Source organism: Monoraphidium neglectum, assembly GCF_000611645.1.
Source record: "Monoraphidium neglectum strain SAG 48.87 unplaced genomic scaffold scaffold00088, whole genome shotgun sequence".
Lineage (NCBI taxonomy): Eukaryota > Viridiplantae > Chlorophyta > Chlorophyceae > Sphaeropleales > Selenastraceae > Monoraphidium > Monoraphidium neglectum.
In genome coordinates, this window is record NW_014013540.1 from 521 (window position 1) to 17799 (window position 17279).

The following is a 17279-nucleotide window of genomic DNA, read 5'->3' on the forward strand; positions in this document are numbered from 1 at the left end:
GCCGCCGACGGCGTGCTCCCCGTCATCGACCCGAGGAGCGAGGCGCACCTAATGGACGCCGCGGCGGCGGGCACGGAGGACGTCGACGCGGCCGTGACGGCGGCGAGGCGCGCATTCGACGAGGGTCCCTGGCCGAGGATGACCGCAAAGGCGAGCTCGGGCGCGCCGCGAGGGCCGCAGTGCGCACGCCTGTGTTTGCTTTGCTGCCTGCCACCCAGCTGCCGTACAAGTTGTGAGCAACCAAGCAAGCCACCTTGATAACATCACCCGCCAAGCGTGATGCAAAGGTTGCCACTGGCTTGATATGCATGCAGCCGTGGCTGCACCCTGTACAGAGCGACATATTGTGAACACAGGAGCGAGGCCGCGTGCTGTACCACCTCGCTGACATCATCGATGCTCACGGCGACGAGCTGGTAGCCCTGGAGACGCTGGTGGGTGGATGGAAGCTTCACCTTGCACCACTGACAATTGCAGCCAGAGGGCTCGTTCGTGCGGGCAGCTGCGCAGCCGCCACACCCACAGACATGTGCCAATCGGCGTAATCCGTGGCGCAATTCGTAATCCGTGGTGCAGCCGCCTTGCTTGCTTGATACTGTTCTACTCTCCAATCTAGACAGCGGCAGTCTGATAGCATGGGTTCATGAGGCTGTTTTCTTGCTTTGGAGGAATAGCCCTTGGGCTCACAGTGGTGCACCGCCCTCCTCTCAGGATGTGGGCATGCCCATCACCTGCAGCCGCGGCCAGGAAGTCTCAATCACATCCGACCTGTTCCGCTACTTTGCAGGATATGTGCGCGCATACTCTGATGACAGCGTGCGCTCTGCTGCAAAAGGGGCCCTCGGCCACCGCTTGCTTCGATTCAGACCTCGCCTTGTCGCGTCAGCTATAGATCCTGCGCCCTGCTCAGGGGTGCCGTAATAATCAGCGTGCGCCCGTCGCCCTGCGCATCATGTTTATGAGTTTACGCACAAAACGTGCAAAAGCACAACCCTGCCACCACCATGCATGCCAAGGCCGCCTGGTTGCGTCACCCCCAATTGCAACAGGTGGGCGGATAAGATCACGGCAAGACCATCCCCATGGACGGGCCCTACTGGGCCTACACCCACCGCAAGCCGCTGGGGGTTGTGGGTGCGATAGTGCCCTTCAACTTCCCGCTGGCGATGGCCGCCATGAAGCTCGCGCCGGCGCTGGCCTGCGGCAACACACTGGTGTTTGCCAACCTTGGGTCAACAAAGGCAGAAATGCGGGCAACCATCAATTCGCGTCTGAGATGCAGGGCTGCATGGGGAGCTGATTTGCAGATGTTTGCTGCCGATAGATTCATGCGCTTCCCCTGGCAGCATTGACCAGTGCCGCCGGCTTCTGACGCGATTGCCGCCACAACATCTGCATACGGCTGCGCACGCTCACTCCCCCCCAGGTGGCGGAGCAGACGCCGCTGGCCTCCCTGCTGCTTGGCCAGCTCACACTGGAGGCGGGCCTGCCCCCCGGGGTTGTCAACATCCTGTCGGGGCGCGGTAGAGTTGCAGGGGCGGCGCTGGCGGGCCACCCTGGAGTGGACAAGGTGGGCGACATGCCCACCGTTTCCATGCCCCGTCCCAATCCTGAAATGAACATCTGAATCCTGTGTTATGTGTTTGTGCACCGTTGCACGCTGGCCGCCAGGCGCTTCCCATGTTTAGTGCGCTTGGGTAGAGGCCAGCCACAGGGTTGCCCGGCGATTGATGCTGCTTGCTGAAGCCTGACTTCGTTTCATTATTGATGATTCATGAAACATTTCGATGTCGCATGCTTCTTCAGGTGGTATTCACGGGCTCCACTGAGGTGGGGCGGCTGGTGGGTGCGACGGCTGGGCGGAACCTGAAGCCCTGCACCCTGGAGCTGGGTGGGTACTGTAGCAGGCTGGTTGCTTGCATGAGGCCTGCCCACAGTGCAGGTCGTAATCGCTCTGCAGGGCACTCCCAAACGGTACAGTCCACTGCGTCATGCCCCTCGCCACAGATCAGCACCATTCTCTGTCCTCCAAACAGGCATCTATACAGGTCCCTCACCCACGTTTGATGCGCAAACAAGTCAGGCTTACTCCGTGGGCATGCTCATTGCCCCCTCCTCACACCTTGCAGGCGGCAAGAGCCCCCTGATCGTGGAGCCTGACGCTGACCTGGACCTGGCGGTTTCAACCGCCCAGGATGCGAACTTCTTTCACCAGGGCCAGGTGAGAAATATTTCATGGACTAGAAATTATGCAAGGTCGGCAAGGCTGCTCGTATGCTGAATTGCGGTGCTGCATGATACGTGCCATCGGGCTGTTGGCTCTCTCAGCCACAAGCGGCCTCCGCCTCCAACCATCGCAACGCTAGTTGTGCATTGCCCCTGCTCCATATCATTTGCCCTGAAGTGTTGCACTGCGGGCAGCTGGGTGTTTGTCCACGAGGCGGTGTACGATGAGTTTGTTGCCAGGTCTGTGCACGCCGCCCAGCACAGGTAAGACTGGGGGGGCTGTGGTTCACCACTCAGGATCTTCGCTGAGCTGCCAGTAAACACCTGAGCTGCTACGCCCAGTGTCTTGGATGTGTGTGGCCGCCATGGGTCTGAGATACAGCGTTACAGCCAGCAGCCTGTCTCCTCGGGCTGCCCTCCCTCAACTTCAAAGGGCGCAGCCCCCGCACGCGCCCAACCGGGTGTCCGCCATGATCTGTTGCCTGAGCTGCGTGCCAACCGTCGCCAGCCGCCCTGCAATTGCGGTTGCAACCGCCAGGTCTGTCGGCAACCCCTTTGACGAGGCTGTGCAGCAGGGCCCGCAGGTATCCAGGGCCCAGTTTGACAAGGTGGATGGGGGGCAACACATGCTCGCTCGCAAGCAAGCAAGCATGCATGCATGCATGTTTCAACATTGCCGCGTAGAGTTTTATAGCAGAAGGGATGCCGTATGTGTTGCCAGAACAAGCCTTGGATATAGGAGCCATGCCTTGCTGCTATGCCCGCGGTTTGCCACGCTCAGGTTACTAATGTCATTGTGTGGAAGTGACCCATCACCTGTTGTGCATGCCATGCGTGCTTCGGCTTGCCACCGCAGGTTTTGGGGTACATCAATACTGGCCATAAGGAGGGTGCACACCTAGTTGCCGGAGGCAGCCGTATCGGCAACAAGGTTGGCAGCTACCGGACGGCAGCTTCTAAGTATGCAGGCCAGTGGTGCAGCTGTACCTCGCTCAATGCATGCATCCACCTCTTGCTTGATCCTCCTCGCAAGCCTGTGCATGGGCCTGTATGTCCTGACAATCTTGCTGCTGCATGCAATCGGTGTCCACGCCTTCCGCCAATCATGCAGGGCTTCTTTGTGGAGCCGACGGTGTTCACGGGGGTGCGGGACGACATGGCCATAGCCAGGGACGAGATCTTTGGCCCAGTGCAGTCCATCATGAGGTGGGTGCAAGCAGCCCGCCTGCAGCGCATAGGTGGGGCGCCCCAGGGCGCTCGCCTGTGAATCAGGGCAAGTGCTTAGTGATGCACTTTGAAACGTGCAGATTGGGGTTCTTTATGCGAGCCTGGGCTCTCGATGAAAGATTAAGCCATGGTTTATGCATGTCAGAACAGTGGGAAGTTTTCGAACTCCCCGTGCCCGTGAAGCCTCCTTACCGTAGGGGCTTGGCTGCAACTGCTTCGGCCCTGTGTGCAGGTACAGAACACTGGATGAGGTGCGCTCGTCAACATCCCAACGACACGCATGGGGCGACCCTGGCACCATGATAAATTCCCTGCTTGCCGCTGCTTTGGGGGTTGAAGGCCGCCCTGTTCATTCGGCACTGGCGAGCTCCTGCTTCCAACCATCCGCACGCTGCTTCACTGGACTGGACTGCTGCGCGACGCATCAAGCCCAGGTGATCCGCCGTGCGAACGGCACCCATTATGGCCTGGCGGCCGGCATTTTCAGGTGGGTGTGATTTTCAAGGCGACATTTTGTTCCCTGCTGCCGGTGCTGCCGGCTGTGCGCTCACAGCCTGAGCAGAGTGTGGGCGTGTCAGGCTGAAACACCCCAATCACACCTCTGACTTTCCGCCTTTTCCTGTCACAATGAATGCCGATTGTGGTGCGTATTGCCTGGCTGCAGCTCCAATCTGAACACAGTCAACAAGCTGACACGGGCGCTGAGGGCGGGCATGGTGTGGGTCAACTGCTACAGCGTTGGGGACAGGTGGGGGCGGTGAATTGTTAGTGTAGATAGGTTCACGGCCGGCTATGCCACCCCTTGTTGCCGTTTTTGGGCGCGGTTTCTGCACCGCACAATTGAGACCGTGCCAAGGTGGTCCCGCAAAACCACCAACCCAGCACCATCGCAGCTCCTCCGTCACTCACCTGCCCTTGCGCCCCAACACCCTACCTAACAAGTTCCATCCCCATCGGCGGCTACAAGGACAGCGGCATGGGGCGTGAGAAGGGGGAGGACGCCCTGCAGCACTACACGCAGGTCAAGGCCGTGGTGCAGCCGCTGAGGGGCGCGGCTTGGTGCTGAGGCCCTCGGCTGCCCCGAACCAGCCCTTTGGGCTGCAGCAGTTTCGTCATAGTGACGCCTGATGCGCGGTGCACAAGGCCGCCCCGGCCCAGCAGCCCACTTGTTCCCAGCGGATTGATGCAAACTTGAAACGGCTCTATCGACGTGTAATCATCGCAGTTGTAAACACGCCAGCTTGCGCGATGATCCGGGTCACCCATTACGGAATAGCGAACAGAAAGGCGCCCCTGCGCGTCCATACAGCCAGAAACACCCGCGGTCGTGTTGTCAGGTATAAGACAGAGGAAGGCGAACGGTGAGGAATGGAGGGGTGGCACTGCTGACCGGACTGCGACCGTCCGCTCCAGGCGCGGCGCGCGCACGTGCGCGGGCCGCAGCCCACCGCCAACAGACGCACTGTGGGTTCATGTCATGTGTTGTCAGGACTGCGCCCTCCAAGATCGACTACGAGTCCCTGGCCTTTGAGGCCCTCCAAGATGTGCCCCGCAAGGTACGGCGCTGTGCCCCGCCAACGTGATCCCACTCAAATCCAACCCACCCCGATCCCACCCAAATTCAAGGTGCATCACCTCGTCTCGGCTGGCCTCCCCAATGCAACCGAATGCGCTCATGGGGAGCCGGTTCCGCGCTCCCCGCCCCCGGCAGTCTCCCACAAAACCACGGTTGAGGCCTGCATCCCAGCACTCTGCTCGGCAGGCTCAAGCTCTTGACCTACCTGTCCCCTAAGCATCTCCCCCAGCCCGCAATTCACACCACTCGGCCACGCACGTTGTTTTGCCTGGCACAACCCACGGCAGCTGCTTATCGGCGGCAAATGGACGGACGCCGCCGACCGCCGCTCCATCGCCGTGTTCGATCCCCGGACCGAGGCCCATCTTATACACGTGGCCGCGGCGGGCGAGGCGGACGTCGATGCCGCAGTGGCGGCGGCCAGGCGTGCCTTTGATGAGGGCCCCTGGCCCAGGATGAGTGCCAAGGCGAGCGCTGGTGGGACGGTATGCGTGCGCAGGGGCCAAGGCCCGGCGCCTGGCCGCACGTCCTGTGAGCCAGGTGGTCAAGCTGCTGCATCCACCGCTGCCGCGGCCGCGCCAGCAGGGCGGCGGCAGGACGATCGAGCAGCAGCCGGGCGCAGACCGCTCTCTGCACGCTTCGCCTGCGGCAGGCCGTGATGCCATATGCACCTGCCTGCTGGCTGGTGCCGACAAAAGCTCTGTATTGACCACGGCAGGCGGCCTCGCAGCCAACCATGACATGTGCGCCCGCCCCTTGACCACGCCCCGCCCGTTCCCGGCCACCCAATCGACCCGCCATCAGGAGCGGGGCCGCGTGCTGTACCGCCTTGCTGACCTCATCGAGCAGCACGCCGATGAGCTGGCAGCCCTAGAGACTCTGGTGAGGCGGGCGAGCGCCGAGCAGCCATTCCTTGCCGCCACCACCAGCTGCTGCCCCGCGCGTTGCTAGGGCCGTTGGCGTGCGCCGGGCCGTCTGCCGGCTCAAGTTGCGCTTTAGGGTTGTCATCCGGCGCCTACTTGTTTGCAATATGCCAGCTACCTTTTTCAGCAGGGGTTCTCTGATACCGGTACCTGTTTCAAGATTCCTGATCCCTGTACCCTGTGCCCTGTATGCTTTGTTGTTTGGCTCAGCTGGCTCATACACATGCCTTCACCACGCACACGCACCCCGCGCCCCCACAGGACGTGGGCATGCCCATCACCTTTAGCCAGGGGCTGGAAGTGCCACAAACAGTTGACATTTTCAGATACTACGCCGGGTGAGGCGGATTTGTCGGTACTGCAGCTCAGCGGCACGTGGCTGCTGCACGCGAGCTGCCACGCTTGCCTCTGTCCTGCGGCGCGCTAACCAGCAGGCCAGCAGCCGCACAGTCCGCGCACGCCAGCGACCCACAAAGCACACATTTCAACGAGCAGGGCTTGAATACTCTGATCTAATCAGTCGATGCTGATGCTGCTTCCACTCAATTAGGCACCAACTGATTTCAGAGAGCCGTGCGTTCCTGCCACCACCATAAGGCCTGCTGATCTTCCCCCGATTTGGCAGGTGGGCAGACAAGATCCACGGCAAGACCATCCCCGTGGACGGGCCCTATTGGGCCTACACCCTCCGCGAGCCGCTCGGCGTCATCGGCCAGGTGCGCCACAGCCCTGTGACAACCTGGGCCCGCGACAGCTGGCACAAAGGCACCTACCTACGCAGCCGTTGTTTCGAATCGCCCGTGACGACACCAGCCGAAGGGCCTTGGCCCAACAAAAGGCCAGCAATCGCCTGCACCCAACTCCCACTTCTGTTCGTACCCTACTCCAGATCGTGCCCTGGAACTTCCCTCTGATCATGGCAGCGTGGAAGCTGGCCCCGGCCCTCGCCTGCGGCAACACCTGCGTTCTGAAGGTGCGCGTGCGCGGACAGTGGCGCGCAGCGACAGGCCCTCCCTGCCAACCAGATGACATGCGGAGAATTCTGAGCTTTGGATGATCCTGCATGTCACCTCATGTTTCTTTCTGCAAGCTAGCCAGGTGCCGGCGGTCCCGCCAAGAATTTCGCCAGTGACCCACTCCTCGCGGCCGTGCTCCAGCTGACTTGCTGAATCACCAGCCCGACCACCTCAACCAAGCAACCAGCCCTGCGTCCTGTCCACCCTCCTGCGCGCCGCCGGCGCACAACCAAACGCTCGCCGCCCAGGTGGCGGAGCAGACGCCCCTGGTGTCCCTCCGGCTGGGCCAGCTGGCGCTGGAGGCGGGGCTGCCGCCTGGGGCTGTGAACATCCTGCCCGGCATTGGGGAGGTCGCGGGGGCCGCGCTCGTGCGCCACCCTGGCATTGACAAGGTGGGGCAGGGAGGGGGGCGCCGGACGTGGGTACAGGGGTTATGATCCCTCTGCTACCCCTGAGACGCGGTGAGGGTGCAACTCGGACGACAATCGGGCTGTCGCGCAGCCCAATACGGTAGCTAACTGCTGGTGCGTTGGCTCTCTTTTGAGACGAGTAGCGCATGACACGACAGCAGCCGCGGGTGGAGGGGCGTGGCCCTCTGTGACACCAGCGCCGCCGGACTGCCGGCTGACCTGCTACCATTCATCAGGTGGTGTTCACAGGCTCGACTGAGGTGGGCCGACTGGTTGCGGAGGCCGCTGGGCGAAACCTGAAGCCCTGCACCCTGGAGCTGGGTGGGTGGTAGACCGGGCAGGCAATAAATCGAGGTTCAGCCAACCACGGCACTGCAGGGCTCTCCTGTGACGTTTGAGACAGAGGCGCAGTGCAAAATCAAATTCAAGACTGATCGAGTGGGTTTGCGCTTCTGATAGTCACCACAGCGCGATCCTTCGTTCGCCTGCAAGCGCAGCCTTGGCAGCCTAAGTCCTCCCTTACGCACCTGCTTCCACAACACGTGCACTCGCTACCCTCCGAATTGCCCACTGATGGCTCACTGAAGTCACACCCACGCACTGCAGGCGGCAAGAGCCCCTTGATCGTGGAGGCGGATGCTGACCTGGGCCTGGCGGTTTCAACCGCCCAGGACGCCGTCTTCTTCCACCAGGGCCAGGTGGGGGCGTATTATCATCTGCACGCCCCTAAATCTTAAACCGACGCCCTGAAACCAAAATGGTGTTAGAGCTGGCACAGCCCTGATGCTGAGGCCCCGAGGTTGGGGTGGGGCCCTGCCTGCTGGCTCGTGCTGCTTGCTGGCTGTGGCCTGCCCTTGAGCCCAGCCCTATCTGCTGGCGTCTGCTCTGCGGCGCGTCCTCCAAACCTGCTCACCTCTTGCAGCCGCGCTGCACAGCGGCTAGGGCGCGCGTGACCGCGTGCGCCTGACCGCACGCCCCTGCCCGCTCTACCGTGCGTAGATCTGCTGTGCGGGGAGCCGCGTGTTTGTCCACGAGGGGGTATATGATGAGTTTGTGGCCAGGTCGGCGCAAGCTGCGCAGCACAGGTGGGCCGAGCCCCAACTCAAGGTCCGGGTCAGCGGGATCTTGCACGGTGCGGGCGCACGGGCCCCGCCCGCTGTGATCGGCATGCCGCCCCTGGCGGCGCCGGTCTCCTTGCCTTGCTTTTGGTTATGACTGACGTACCTGACTCGCACTGCTTGGAGTGCCTGACACGCACGCTCACTCAAGCTCCTGGGTTACCTTGGTGACGCTTGGGCCGCCAGCTTGAGCAACTGACGCCAGTCGCCCGCATGCATCCCAACCGCCAGGCCTGTGGGCAACCCGTTTGAGGCCGAGGTGCTGCAGGGGCCGCAGGTTGACAGGGCCCAATTTGACAAGGTGGGGTCGCACAGCGCATGCAGGGGCGTGGGTGAGCCAGGAACAGCCGACCAGCCGTTTGCGAGAATATGCATTGAAATTTCCAGGACACCGCTTGCATGAAATAAACTGCTTGTTGTGCGGGTCTGTGGCTGTAAAGTGCGCTTGCTGGGCATTCCAGCATCGGCCACCCTCGCTCATACGCACAGCGCTGAACGCACGGCTGTGTTGCCCTGCCACCTGCCCGCCCACTGCTGCTGCCACCCGCAGGCAATGCGCTACATTGACCTTGGCCGCACTGAGGGCGCCCGCCTGGCCGCTGGCGGCCGCCGCGTGGGGGACGAGGTCGGCAGACGCGCACAGAGCGACCATGACGATTCAGTTCTAATTGGCTATTTTTGTAGTGTGCGGGCACACTCCCCTGTGCTACCGGCTTTGTGTTGGCTGCTGTGCAGTGGCTTGTGTCACAGCAGACTCCGCAGCCTGCCACGTATTGACACCCCCATCACCGCCGCCAATAATGCAGGGCTTCTTTGTGGAGCCCACCGTGTTCACTGGGGTGCGGGATGACATGGCTATTGCCAGGGAGGAGATCTTTGGTCCCGTGCAATCCATCATGAGGTGGGGGCAGGCCTCGGGGTGGGCGTAGGATCAAAACGAGGTGTGACTGCTGATGTGTTGCTGGCACCAGAAGGGTGCCACGGCCCCCATGCGCCTTTGGACATGATGTGTGCGTGCATGTGTGCATGCGTGCGTGCATGCGTGCGTGTGCATGTGTGCGCATGAGTGCGCGTGCACGCACTACAGGATAATCGGACCTGAGGGTAAGGGAGGGGGCGGAGTGGCGGAGCCAGCCGGGGAAGCGCCCTGTCGCAGCGCTTCTTGAGGCGCATCACGATCCAGCAGTACTGAGAACTGATCGCTCCGCCGTCCTTTCACCCCTCACACGTTAGCTACAAGAGCCTGGACGAGGTGCGGACGCATGTGTGGACACCTGCTGCATGCGCCTGCCCTTGAAATCACTGTGGGGTTGCTTACACAAGTGCGCTTGCACGCTTGCTGTGCTGCTGCTTGCGACTGGGGGCCGCCGGGAGCAGCATGCACCTGCGGCCACTGGCGCCGCGTGTGTGCCAGACACAACTCTAGCCCTACCTTTGTAGGTGATCAGGCGTGCGAACGCAACGCCCTACGGCCTGGCTGCCGGCGTTTTCAGGTGGGAGCCCCGCGCTGCTGCAAGGCCGCTCTGAGCAATGGCAACGCACCCGCTTGCAGTCTGACCAAGCAAGACTGGCAGGCGGAGGCCAGCCCGACGCCGGGTGTCAGTGTGTGCACCTGTGCATCATGCGCCTTTGCCCCTCAGTTGCCACCAGTGCAGCCAGCTAGTGCCTCAGCTTGCCGCCTTGAAGACTTGGGGTATGTCATGTCGCTAAGGCCTCCTCACAATGGGACTGATGAAACCCTTTCTTCAAATCCGACCAAGTTGTGGTTATTGCCCCCTCACACCCGCCCCCCGTCTACCCCACCCTCCGCGCCTGCAGCTCCAACCTGGACACAGTCAACACCCTGGCACGAGCCCTCAAGGCCGGCACAGTGTGCGTGGATTCCCCAAAAGACGCGGCAGCTGCACGCAGCCTTGCCTTGGGCCCAGTTCCTGCAGAACAGTGCTCAGCAGTGCTGGGATGTTTTAGGACTTGCAAGCATCCCCCGCCCGCCATGCTCTTTCTACATCAAGCTGCCTCGCTCAACCCCCCCTCCTTCAACACACACCATCATCAACACACACCATCATCAGGTGGGTCAACTGCTTCACTGTGATGGACAGCGCAGTCCCATTCGGCGGCTACAAGGACAGCGGCATGGGGCGTGAGAAGGGGGAGGACGCCCTGCAGCACTACACGCAGGTCAAGGCCGTGGTGCAGCCGCTGAAGGGCGCGGCGTGGATGTGACGGCAGGCAGGGTGTCGCACGGGCTGCACTGTAAATCGGCGTGAGGAAATAGGTTGGTCCCAATGTGTGCAGCCGCAGTTGAGAGGGCGCATCGGACTAGTCCGCTTTGTCCCCCTGTCTCACGCCCACGCGTCATGACACTGCCTGGCATTTTGCACAGAAGCGGTGGCGGTTTGTGTGACTGTTACGACAGCTTTTCTGTTTGCATCATGTCGTTGGCAGCAGTGACGTTGAGAGCTCTAATCACCTTGACATGTAATAAAACACTGACCACTCCCCAGAACCCGCGCAGCATGCCGATAGTTTTGTGCCCAGCTCATTCAGGTGCAGCTCATCAGGTGTGTGTGCGTGTGCAATGTGCAGGATTTTTAAATATCAACAGGGTAGGAGTCAAGTGTTCCTGCTGCCTCCCTGTTCAGCGCTTAACCCCTATCGCCCTGAGTTGGCTGGGCGACCAGCTGGGGACAGCCTTGACCAACTTGAGAGGTGTACCACGCACCACAGGACACTGCAAATTGGCTATTACAGCATGGACAAGAGTATCCAGGTCGTCACAGCAGCATGTGGCCCCGTCCGTAAGCAGGTTGCACAGCTCATCTGCTGCACTGCCATGACATGTTGAAGTCATCAGCTGTGTGAAGACAACGATTGGGGAAGTCAGACATGCCTTGGATGATCAGCCCCTGCTCTGCCTGCTCGTTGAGCAGCCAAGCAAAGCCAGGGGCGTCAGCTGCTGATGGCACGGAGTGCAGCCACAGGTTGCGAAGGGGCGCCTTCACACGCGATACAAATATACACAGCTGCTCTGCAGTCCAATCTGTGCTGTCAAGTCGCAGGCGTGTCACGCCCCGCAGGCCCTTGGCAAAGTTGACCAGGCTCGGCATGTCCTTGCGCCCCCCTGGGACATCGAGAACCAGCCTCTTCAGCTTGGGCATGCAGGCAAGTGCGGATCCCACAACCCCCATATCGACGCGTCCGCTCTTTCTGCCAAAGCCCCAATTCACGTCGAGGTCGCCATGCAGAGAGATCTCACAAGATAAAGCCAGTGTCAGGTGGAGAGACTCGAGGCCAGTGAGTAAGGCTAGCCGAGCCAAATCCTCAACCACCGCGTCGCACTTGAGCTCTGCCAGGCGGGGCGCGGCCGCAAGAGCCTGCCACTCGCAAAGCGACGGGGGCAGCAGGGATTCCAGTGTTTCTGTAGCGCCGTAGGCAAGGTGCGACAGGCGTGTGAGGCCGGACAGCATCGCAGTAGGACTCTCAAGCAGCACAGTGTCGTCATCATGATACATCACCTCCAAACACTCCACATTGGGGACCAGCGACTGCATGCACATCCGGCGGAAACCACTAGGACAGTATGAGAACATTGCGCGGAGGACCTTTGGGAACGCCGCGGGGGCGTGCGTCCCCCAGTCGCCCGACGGCTGCGCTACCAGCAGCGTGAGGTGCGGCAGGCCTAGGGCGAGCCGCTCAGCCCAGCCCTTGGCGGGCAGGTCGATGCCCCTGAGCTCGCGCAGGTGCGGCCAAGGCAGCCCCAGATCACAGCCCAGCGCCGGGCAACACTGCCACCCGCCAAAATCCAGCGAGGTCAGACGAGAGCACGGCAGTGTGGCAAGCAGGGGAGCGTCATCAGAAGAATCCATCCTGAGTGAGCGCAGGCATGGCAGGCTGCCGAGCGCGCATGCACAGTCTTCATTGAAGTCCGACCAAGTGATCAGCTCAAGGCTCTTGATGTGCGGCACCATTGCCGGCAGGGTGGCCAGCATGGTGAGCACCTCCTCGGTGCTATGTGTGTGCATGTTGACCCGCAGCGAGGTGATGCCAGGCACGTGCTTCAGCACCGAATTGATGTCAGTTAGACCCCCAATCTCCCAAGCGCGGCCGTCCAGCTCCCCGAGCGCGGCCAGCACGGCACAGGCCGCTTCGTGGCGCGGGCCGGGGCGCTCAGCGAGGGCGAAGCACTCGCGCAGCTGGTCAGGTGCATGCTGAGACGGCGTGCCCTGGAGCTGCAGGCACGCCAGCAGTGGGAACCTGGAGAAGTCGGGGGCGCCATGCCAGGACTCGATGTCGTTGGGCCTGAGTTTCAAGGCTGAGAAGCGGCCGGTCTCCAGCCGCGAGGCACGGTCAAACAGCCTGGCCGCCTGCCGGGCCTCACGCAGGTCCTGCAGCAGCACCAGTGAGGGGGCGGTGTGGTGAGAGAGTTGGGTGACAGAAAGCAACGCAATTGGCCAGGCAGGATCAAAGGTTAGGTTTGAGCTGCGCTGCAAAGCGCTGCGACACGCCCAGGAGCGTGCCGCACCTTTGGCTCGAGCCACTGCAGCACCTGGCCAACCAGCTGCTGGTGGTCGAGGGACTCAATCGACGCCATCACTCCTGCAGCATGAATGGGTGGTGTTCAGGGGTCATACATGAGGAGGCCGCAGCCAAGCGGAGCGGTGAGCAGAGCGCGCTGCTGGCTGTGCTGCAGCGCGAGCAGAGCGCCTTCAGTGAACCGACAGTGGGTCATCCACCCACCAGGCCAGCTCTGGAGAAACACTGCGCAAGATCCGACAGCGAGCCCAGATCTGACACGAATTGGATGTTTGGATCACCACGGCAGTAGATCAGTAGACCAAGCTGGCCTTGTCGCCATGCACGCGGGCTTTGAACTGAACTCAACTCGAATCTTGGAGCATACCGATACTGCTTTCTACAAACAACCCTATCCACAGCTGATGAGCAGCCGCACCGTCCTCCGGGTTCGCACATCACTTCAAAGTTCAAACATGCGCCGTGGGCGAGATCAGCCCATCTGCGTGATTGAGGACATAACATGGCAGCATCAGGAGCCCCAATGCGATCGCGGTAGCGCAGCAACAGCAAGCAGGTCTCCCGACGTACCTCCTGCCAACACAGGGAGCGCCAGCGCCGAGCGAAATCAAACGCTGCATCTGCATCGGCGTCACGACATGACGAGGAACCTGCTCTTGACCTGCACGATGCAACGTTCGATCAGCAGAGCGATCAAAAGCCTGCGTGCCAGGGGACGAGGCAAGAGCAGGAACAGCAGCCGCCATAGGCACGCAGCCAGTTGGCGCAGGGTGCAGCATGAGCAACGACGCGTGTGTTAATGCGGCCTCAGCCTCGACAGGGCTGAGCTATACCAGGCCGCGGGCGGCTACAGCATCAGGTTCTAGCAGTGAAGCCAGCAGCGTGAAGGTCGCGGGCCCGATGCAGCAGCTGATTGCAGATGCTTCGACTGTCTTTCAAGACTGGCCGCCCTTGACGCGACATCGGCTGCATGTGGAGGGGCGTCCCTTCTGTCGCACCAGCGCCGCCGGACTGACGTCTTGTGCCCATCCGTCAGGTGGTGCACGCGGTCTTGACTAAGGTGCGGCGGCTGGTTGCGGAGGCGGGTGGGCGGTACCCCGAGCCCTTCACCCTTGAGCTGGGTGGGCGGCGGGCCGGTGCAATGAAATGAGGCTCTGCCAATGTTTATACTGCGGTTCTCTCCTCTATGATACTTGAGAGCGTGCTGTGGTGCATAAGAAATACCAAATCTCGTCCGGATGTTTTGCCCTCTTCCTTCTGATTATCTTAGTATCACAACGGATGCACACAGAGCAACTGCCTGCCTGCCAGCACACCCTTGCTCCTACCTCATTCGCACTCTCTGCCCCTTGGAGAACAACCCTCTGAAAGCTGAACGTCGCACCCCGTGCGCTCTACAGGCAGCAAGAACCCCCTGATTGTGGAACCAGACTCTGACCTGGACCTGGCGTTTCAACCGCCCAGCAGCCAGGACGTGATCTTCTTCCACCAGGGCCAGGTGGGAGCGCCTGATGATCCGCATGCGCTAGACCTTCAACTAGAATGTGAGCTGGCGAAGCACCGCTGAGGCCCTGCTGTTGGGGTGTGGCGCTGCCTGCTGGGTTGAGCTGCTTGCTGGCTGCCACCTGCCCTTGGCTTAGCCCCAACTGCTTGACGCCGTCTTCCCTGCGGTGTGCTTGTGGGACGCGCGCAGCGCTTGATCAAGCCACGCGATGTGCGCTTTTGACGCCAGCGGCTGGTGCGCGTGTGACCGTGTGCGCCTAACTGCACGCCCCTACCCGCTCCACCGTGTCCAGGTCTGCTGCGCGGGGAGCCGTGTGTTTGTCCACGAGGCGGTGTATGATGTGTTTGTGGCCAGGTCAACACGCGCAGCGCAGGACAGGTGGGTCGAGCCTCAAGTCACGTTCTGTGTGCACGTTTGATGGCCCCCTCGCGCTGCGATCAGCATGCCCCCCCAGGCAGCGCTGGTCTCCCTGCCTAATTTGCACTGCTTGGGGTGCCTGATCTGCACACTCTTCAACAGGACTGCGTCACCTTCGTGACGCTTGGGCTGACGGCTTGAGCAACCGCCACGAACCGCCCGCACGTGTTCCCAACCGCCAGGCCTGTGGGCAACCCCTTTGAGGCCGAGGTGCTGCAGGGGCCGCAGGTTGACAGCGCCGAGTTCAACAAGGTGGGGCCGCACCGCGTGTGCAGGCATGGGCAACCAGGAGAAGCCCACCAGCCGCTTGCCGAAACTTGCCCTGAATTTGTTAAGACACGCTCGCACACACCCACTTGCTCAGGGTGCGGGTCCGTAGCTATGAACTGCGCTTGCTGGGCTGTTGGGCATCAACCACAACTCACACGGACACACCCAACGTGCGGCTACGCTGTTTCGCCGCCCACCCGCTGCTTCCACCCGCAGGCGATGCGCCACATCAACCTTGGACGCACAGAGGGCGCCCGCCTGGCCGCCGGCGGCCGCCGCGTCCGGGACAAGGTCGGCAGATGCGTGCGCAGCTGCCCTGCTGCTGCAGATTGGCTACTTTTCCTGATGCGCATGTGCACTGTTCTCTGCTGGCGGCTTTGTGCAGGCTGCTAGGCAGTGGCCTGTGTCACGGCAAATGACCCAGCCTGCCACTTGTTGGCACCCCCATCACCGCCGCCAATGATGCAGGGCTTCTTTGTGGAGCCGACCGTGTTCACTGGGGGGCGGGATGACATGACCATCGCCAGGGATGAGACCTTTGGCCCAGTGCAGTCCATCATGAGGTGGGGGCAGGCCTGAGGTCCATGGGCAGGGCGAGAGTCAGGTGAAAACGAGGGGTGACTGCTGCTGTGTTGCCGGCGCTGGAAGGGTGCTGCCACAATGCACTTGCCTCTTTGACACTCTGTGCGCGTGCAAGCACGCATGCGCGCGGACAGGCGAGCGTGCGAGGGCACGAGCACGCGCACGTGTGTGCGTGCGTGCGAGTGCGCGTGCATGCGCGTGTGGCGCGCGCGTGCATGTGTGTGTGTCCGTGTGTGTGTGAGTGCGTGTGCGTGTGCTCGTGCGCGTGTGTGTGTGTGTGTGCTTGCGGGCGTGCTTGCGTGCATGCATGCATGCATGCATGCATGCATGCGTGTGTACATGTATGCACGCCTGCAGACGGAAAGGACATAAGGGGGAGGGAGGGACGGGAGAGGTGTGGCGCCCCGTCCTGACAAGTTTGAGGTGCATCATAATCCAACAGTGCTGAGAACAATTATTGCTCTGCTTCCCTTCCTTTTGCCCCTCACACTTCAGCTACAAGAGCCTGGACGAGGTGCGGAAGCTGGTGTGGATACGTGTTGCATGTGCCTGCCCTTGGGCAGACTGCAGTTTGCTTGCATGCACTTGCATGCCTGGCTGGGGTGCCTGCGCACGAGGGGCGCCGGGAACTACATACACCCGGGGCAACTGGCGTCGCGTGCGTGCCAGACATGCGCCTGCGGCCCCCCTTGCAGGTGATCAAGCGCGCCAACGCAACGCCCTCAGGCCTGGCGGCCGGCGTCTTCAGGTGGGAATCAGAGTTGGGACCTCTGCGCGGTTCCGAGGCCGCCCTGAGCCGTGGCATTGTGCTAGCTCGCAGTGTGATCAAGCAAGACTTGCAGGCTGGGGTCAGCCAGCCCCATGCTGGGTGAGCATCCGTGCATGGCGCACCTCCGTCCCTCGATCTTCGCCGGAGCAGCCAGCAAGCACATTGGGTTGCCGCCTTGCGCAGTTGAGGTCGACCGAGTCCCAACAGGCCCCCACCTCAGGAAGATTGTGCAATCCTTTTGTCATTCCAGCTGAGTTGTGGCAACTCCTCCCCCCCCCCCCCCCCCCCCCCCGCAGCTCCAACCTGGACACGGTCAACACCCTGGCGCGCGCCCTCAAGGGCGGCACAGTGTGCGTGAACTCCCCACAGGCGCGGCAGCTGCAAGCAGCTTTGCTTTGGGTCCAATCTCAGCAGAAACATCTGTAGCAGCGTTGCGAGCGGCAGGACTTGCAAGGAACCCCCACCCGTCATATTCTGTCCACATTCAGCGCCAGCTGCCTAACTCACCCTTCTTCCCACACACACACACACACTATCATTAGGTGAGTCAACTGCTTCACTGTGATGGACAGCGCCGTCCCCATCAGGAGCTACAAGGACAGCGGCATGGGGCGTGAGAAGGGGGAGGACGCCCTGCAGCACTACACGCAGGTCAAGGCCGTGGTGCAGCAGCTGAGGGGCGCGGCGGGGATATGACAGCAGGCA

The 17279-nt window shown here is 61.8% G+C and overlaps 2 protein-coding genes across 2 annotated transcripts; both read left to right on the forward strand.

The window, feature by feature from the left end:
• Window positions 1–1082: 1082 nt before the first annotated feature.
• Window positions 1083–10722, forward strand: MNEG_0954 (aldehyde dehydrogenase (NAD+); the record flags this gene model as incomplete). Its single annotated transcript, XM_014050556.1, has 29 exons — window positions 1083–1214; window positions 1427–1570; window positions 1807–1891; window positions 2130–2221; window positions 2405–2490; window positions 2765–2834; window positions 3083–3157; window positions 3338–3432; window positions 3686–3704; window positions 3888–3940; window positions 4118–4201; window positions 4396–4512; window positions 4943–5009; window positions 5317–5514; window positions 5834–5911; window positions 6214–6290; window positions 6578–6668; window positions 6842–6925; window positions 7217–7360; window positions 7615–7699; window positions 7985–8076; window positions 8378–8463; window positions 8728–8797; window positions 9047–9109; window positions 9303–9397; window positions 9730–9748; window positions 9937–9989; window positions 10315–10368; window positions 10569–10722. The coding sequence occupies 29 exons, from the start codon at window positions 1083–1085 to the stop codon at window positions 10720–10722; spliced, it is 2562 nt and encodes an 853-aa protein (XP_013906010.1).
• A 3087-nt stretch (window positions 10723–13809) lies between these two features.
• MNEG_0955 (hypothetical protein) lies at window positions 13810–17270 on the forward strand (the record flags this gene model as incomplete). The annotated part of the gene is made up of 11 exons (XM_014050557.1): window positions 13810–13920; window positions 14069–14153; window positions 14433–14530; window positions 14829–14914; window positions 15136–15205; window positions 15440–15514; window positions 15692–15786; window positions 16301–16331; window positions 16501–16553; window positions 16871–16924; window positions 17147–17270. The coding sequence occupies 11 exons, from the start codon at window positions 13810–13812 to the stop codon at window positions 17268–17270; spliced, it is 882 nt and encodes a 293-aa protein (XP_013906011.1).
• Window positions 17271–17279: the final 9 nt, after the last annotated feature.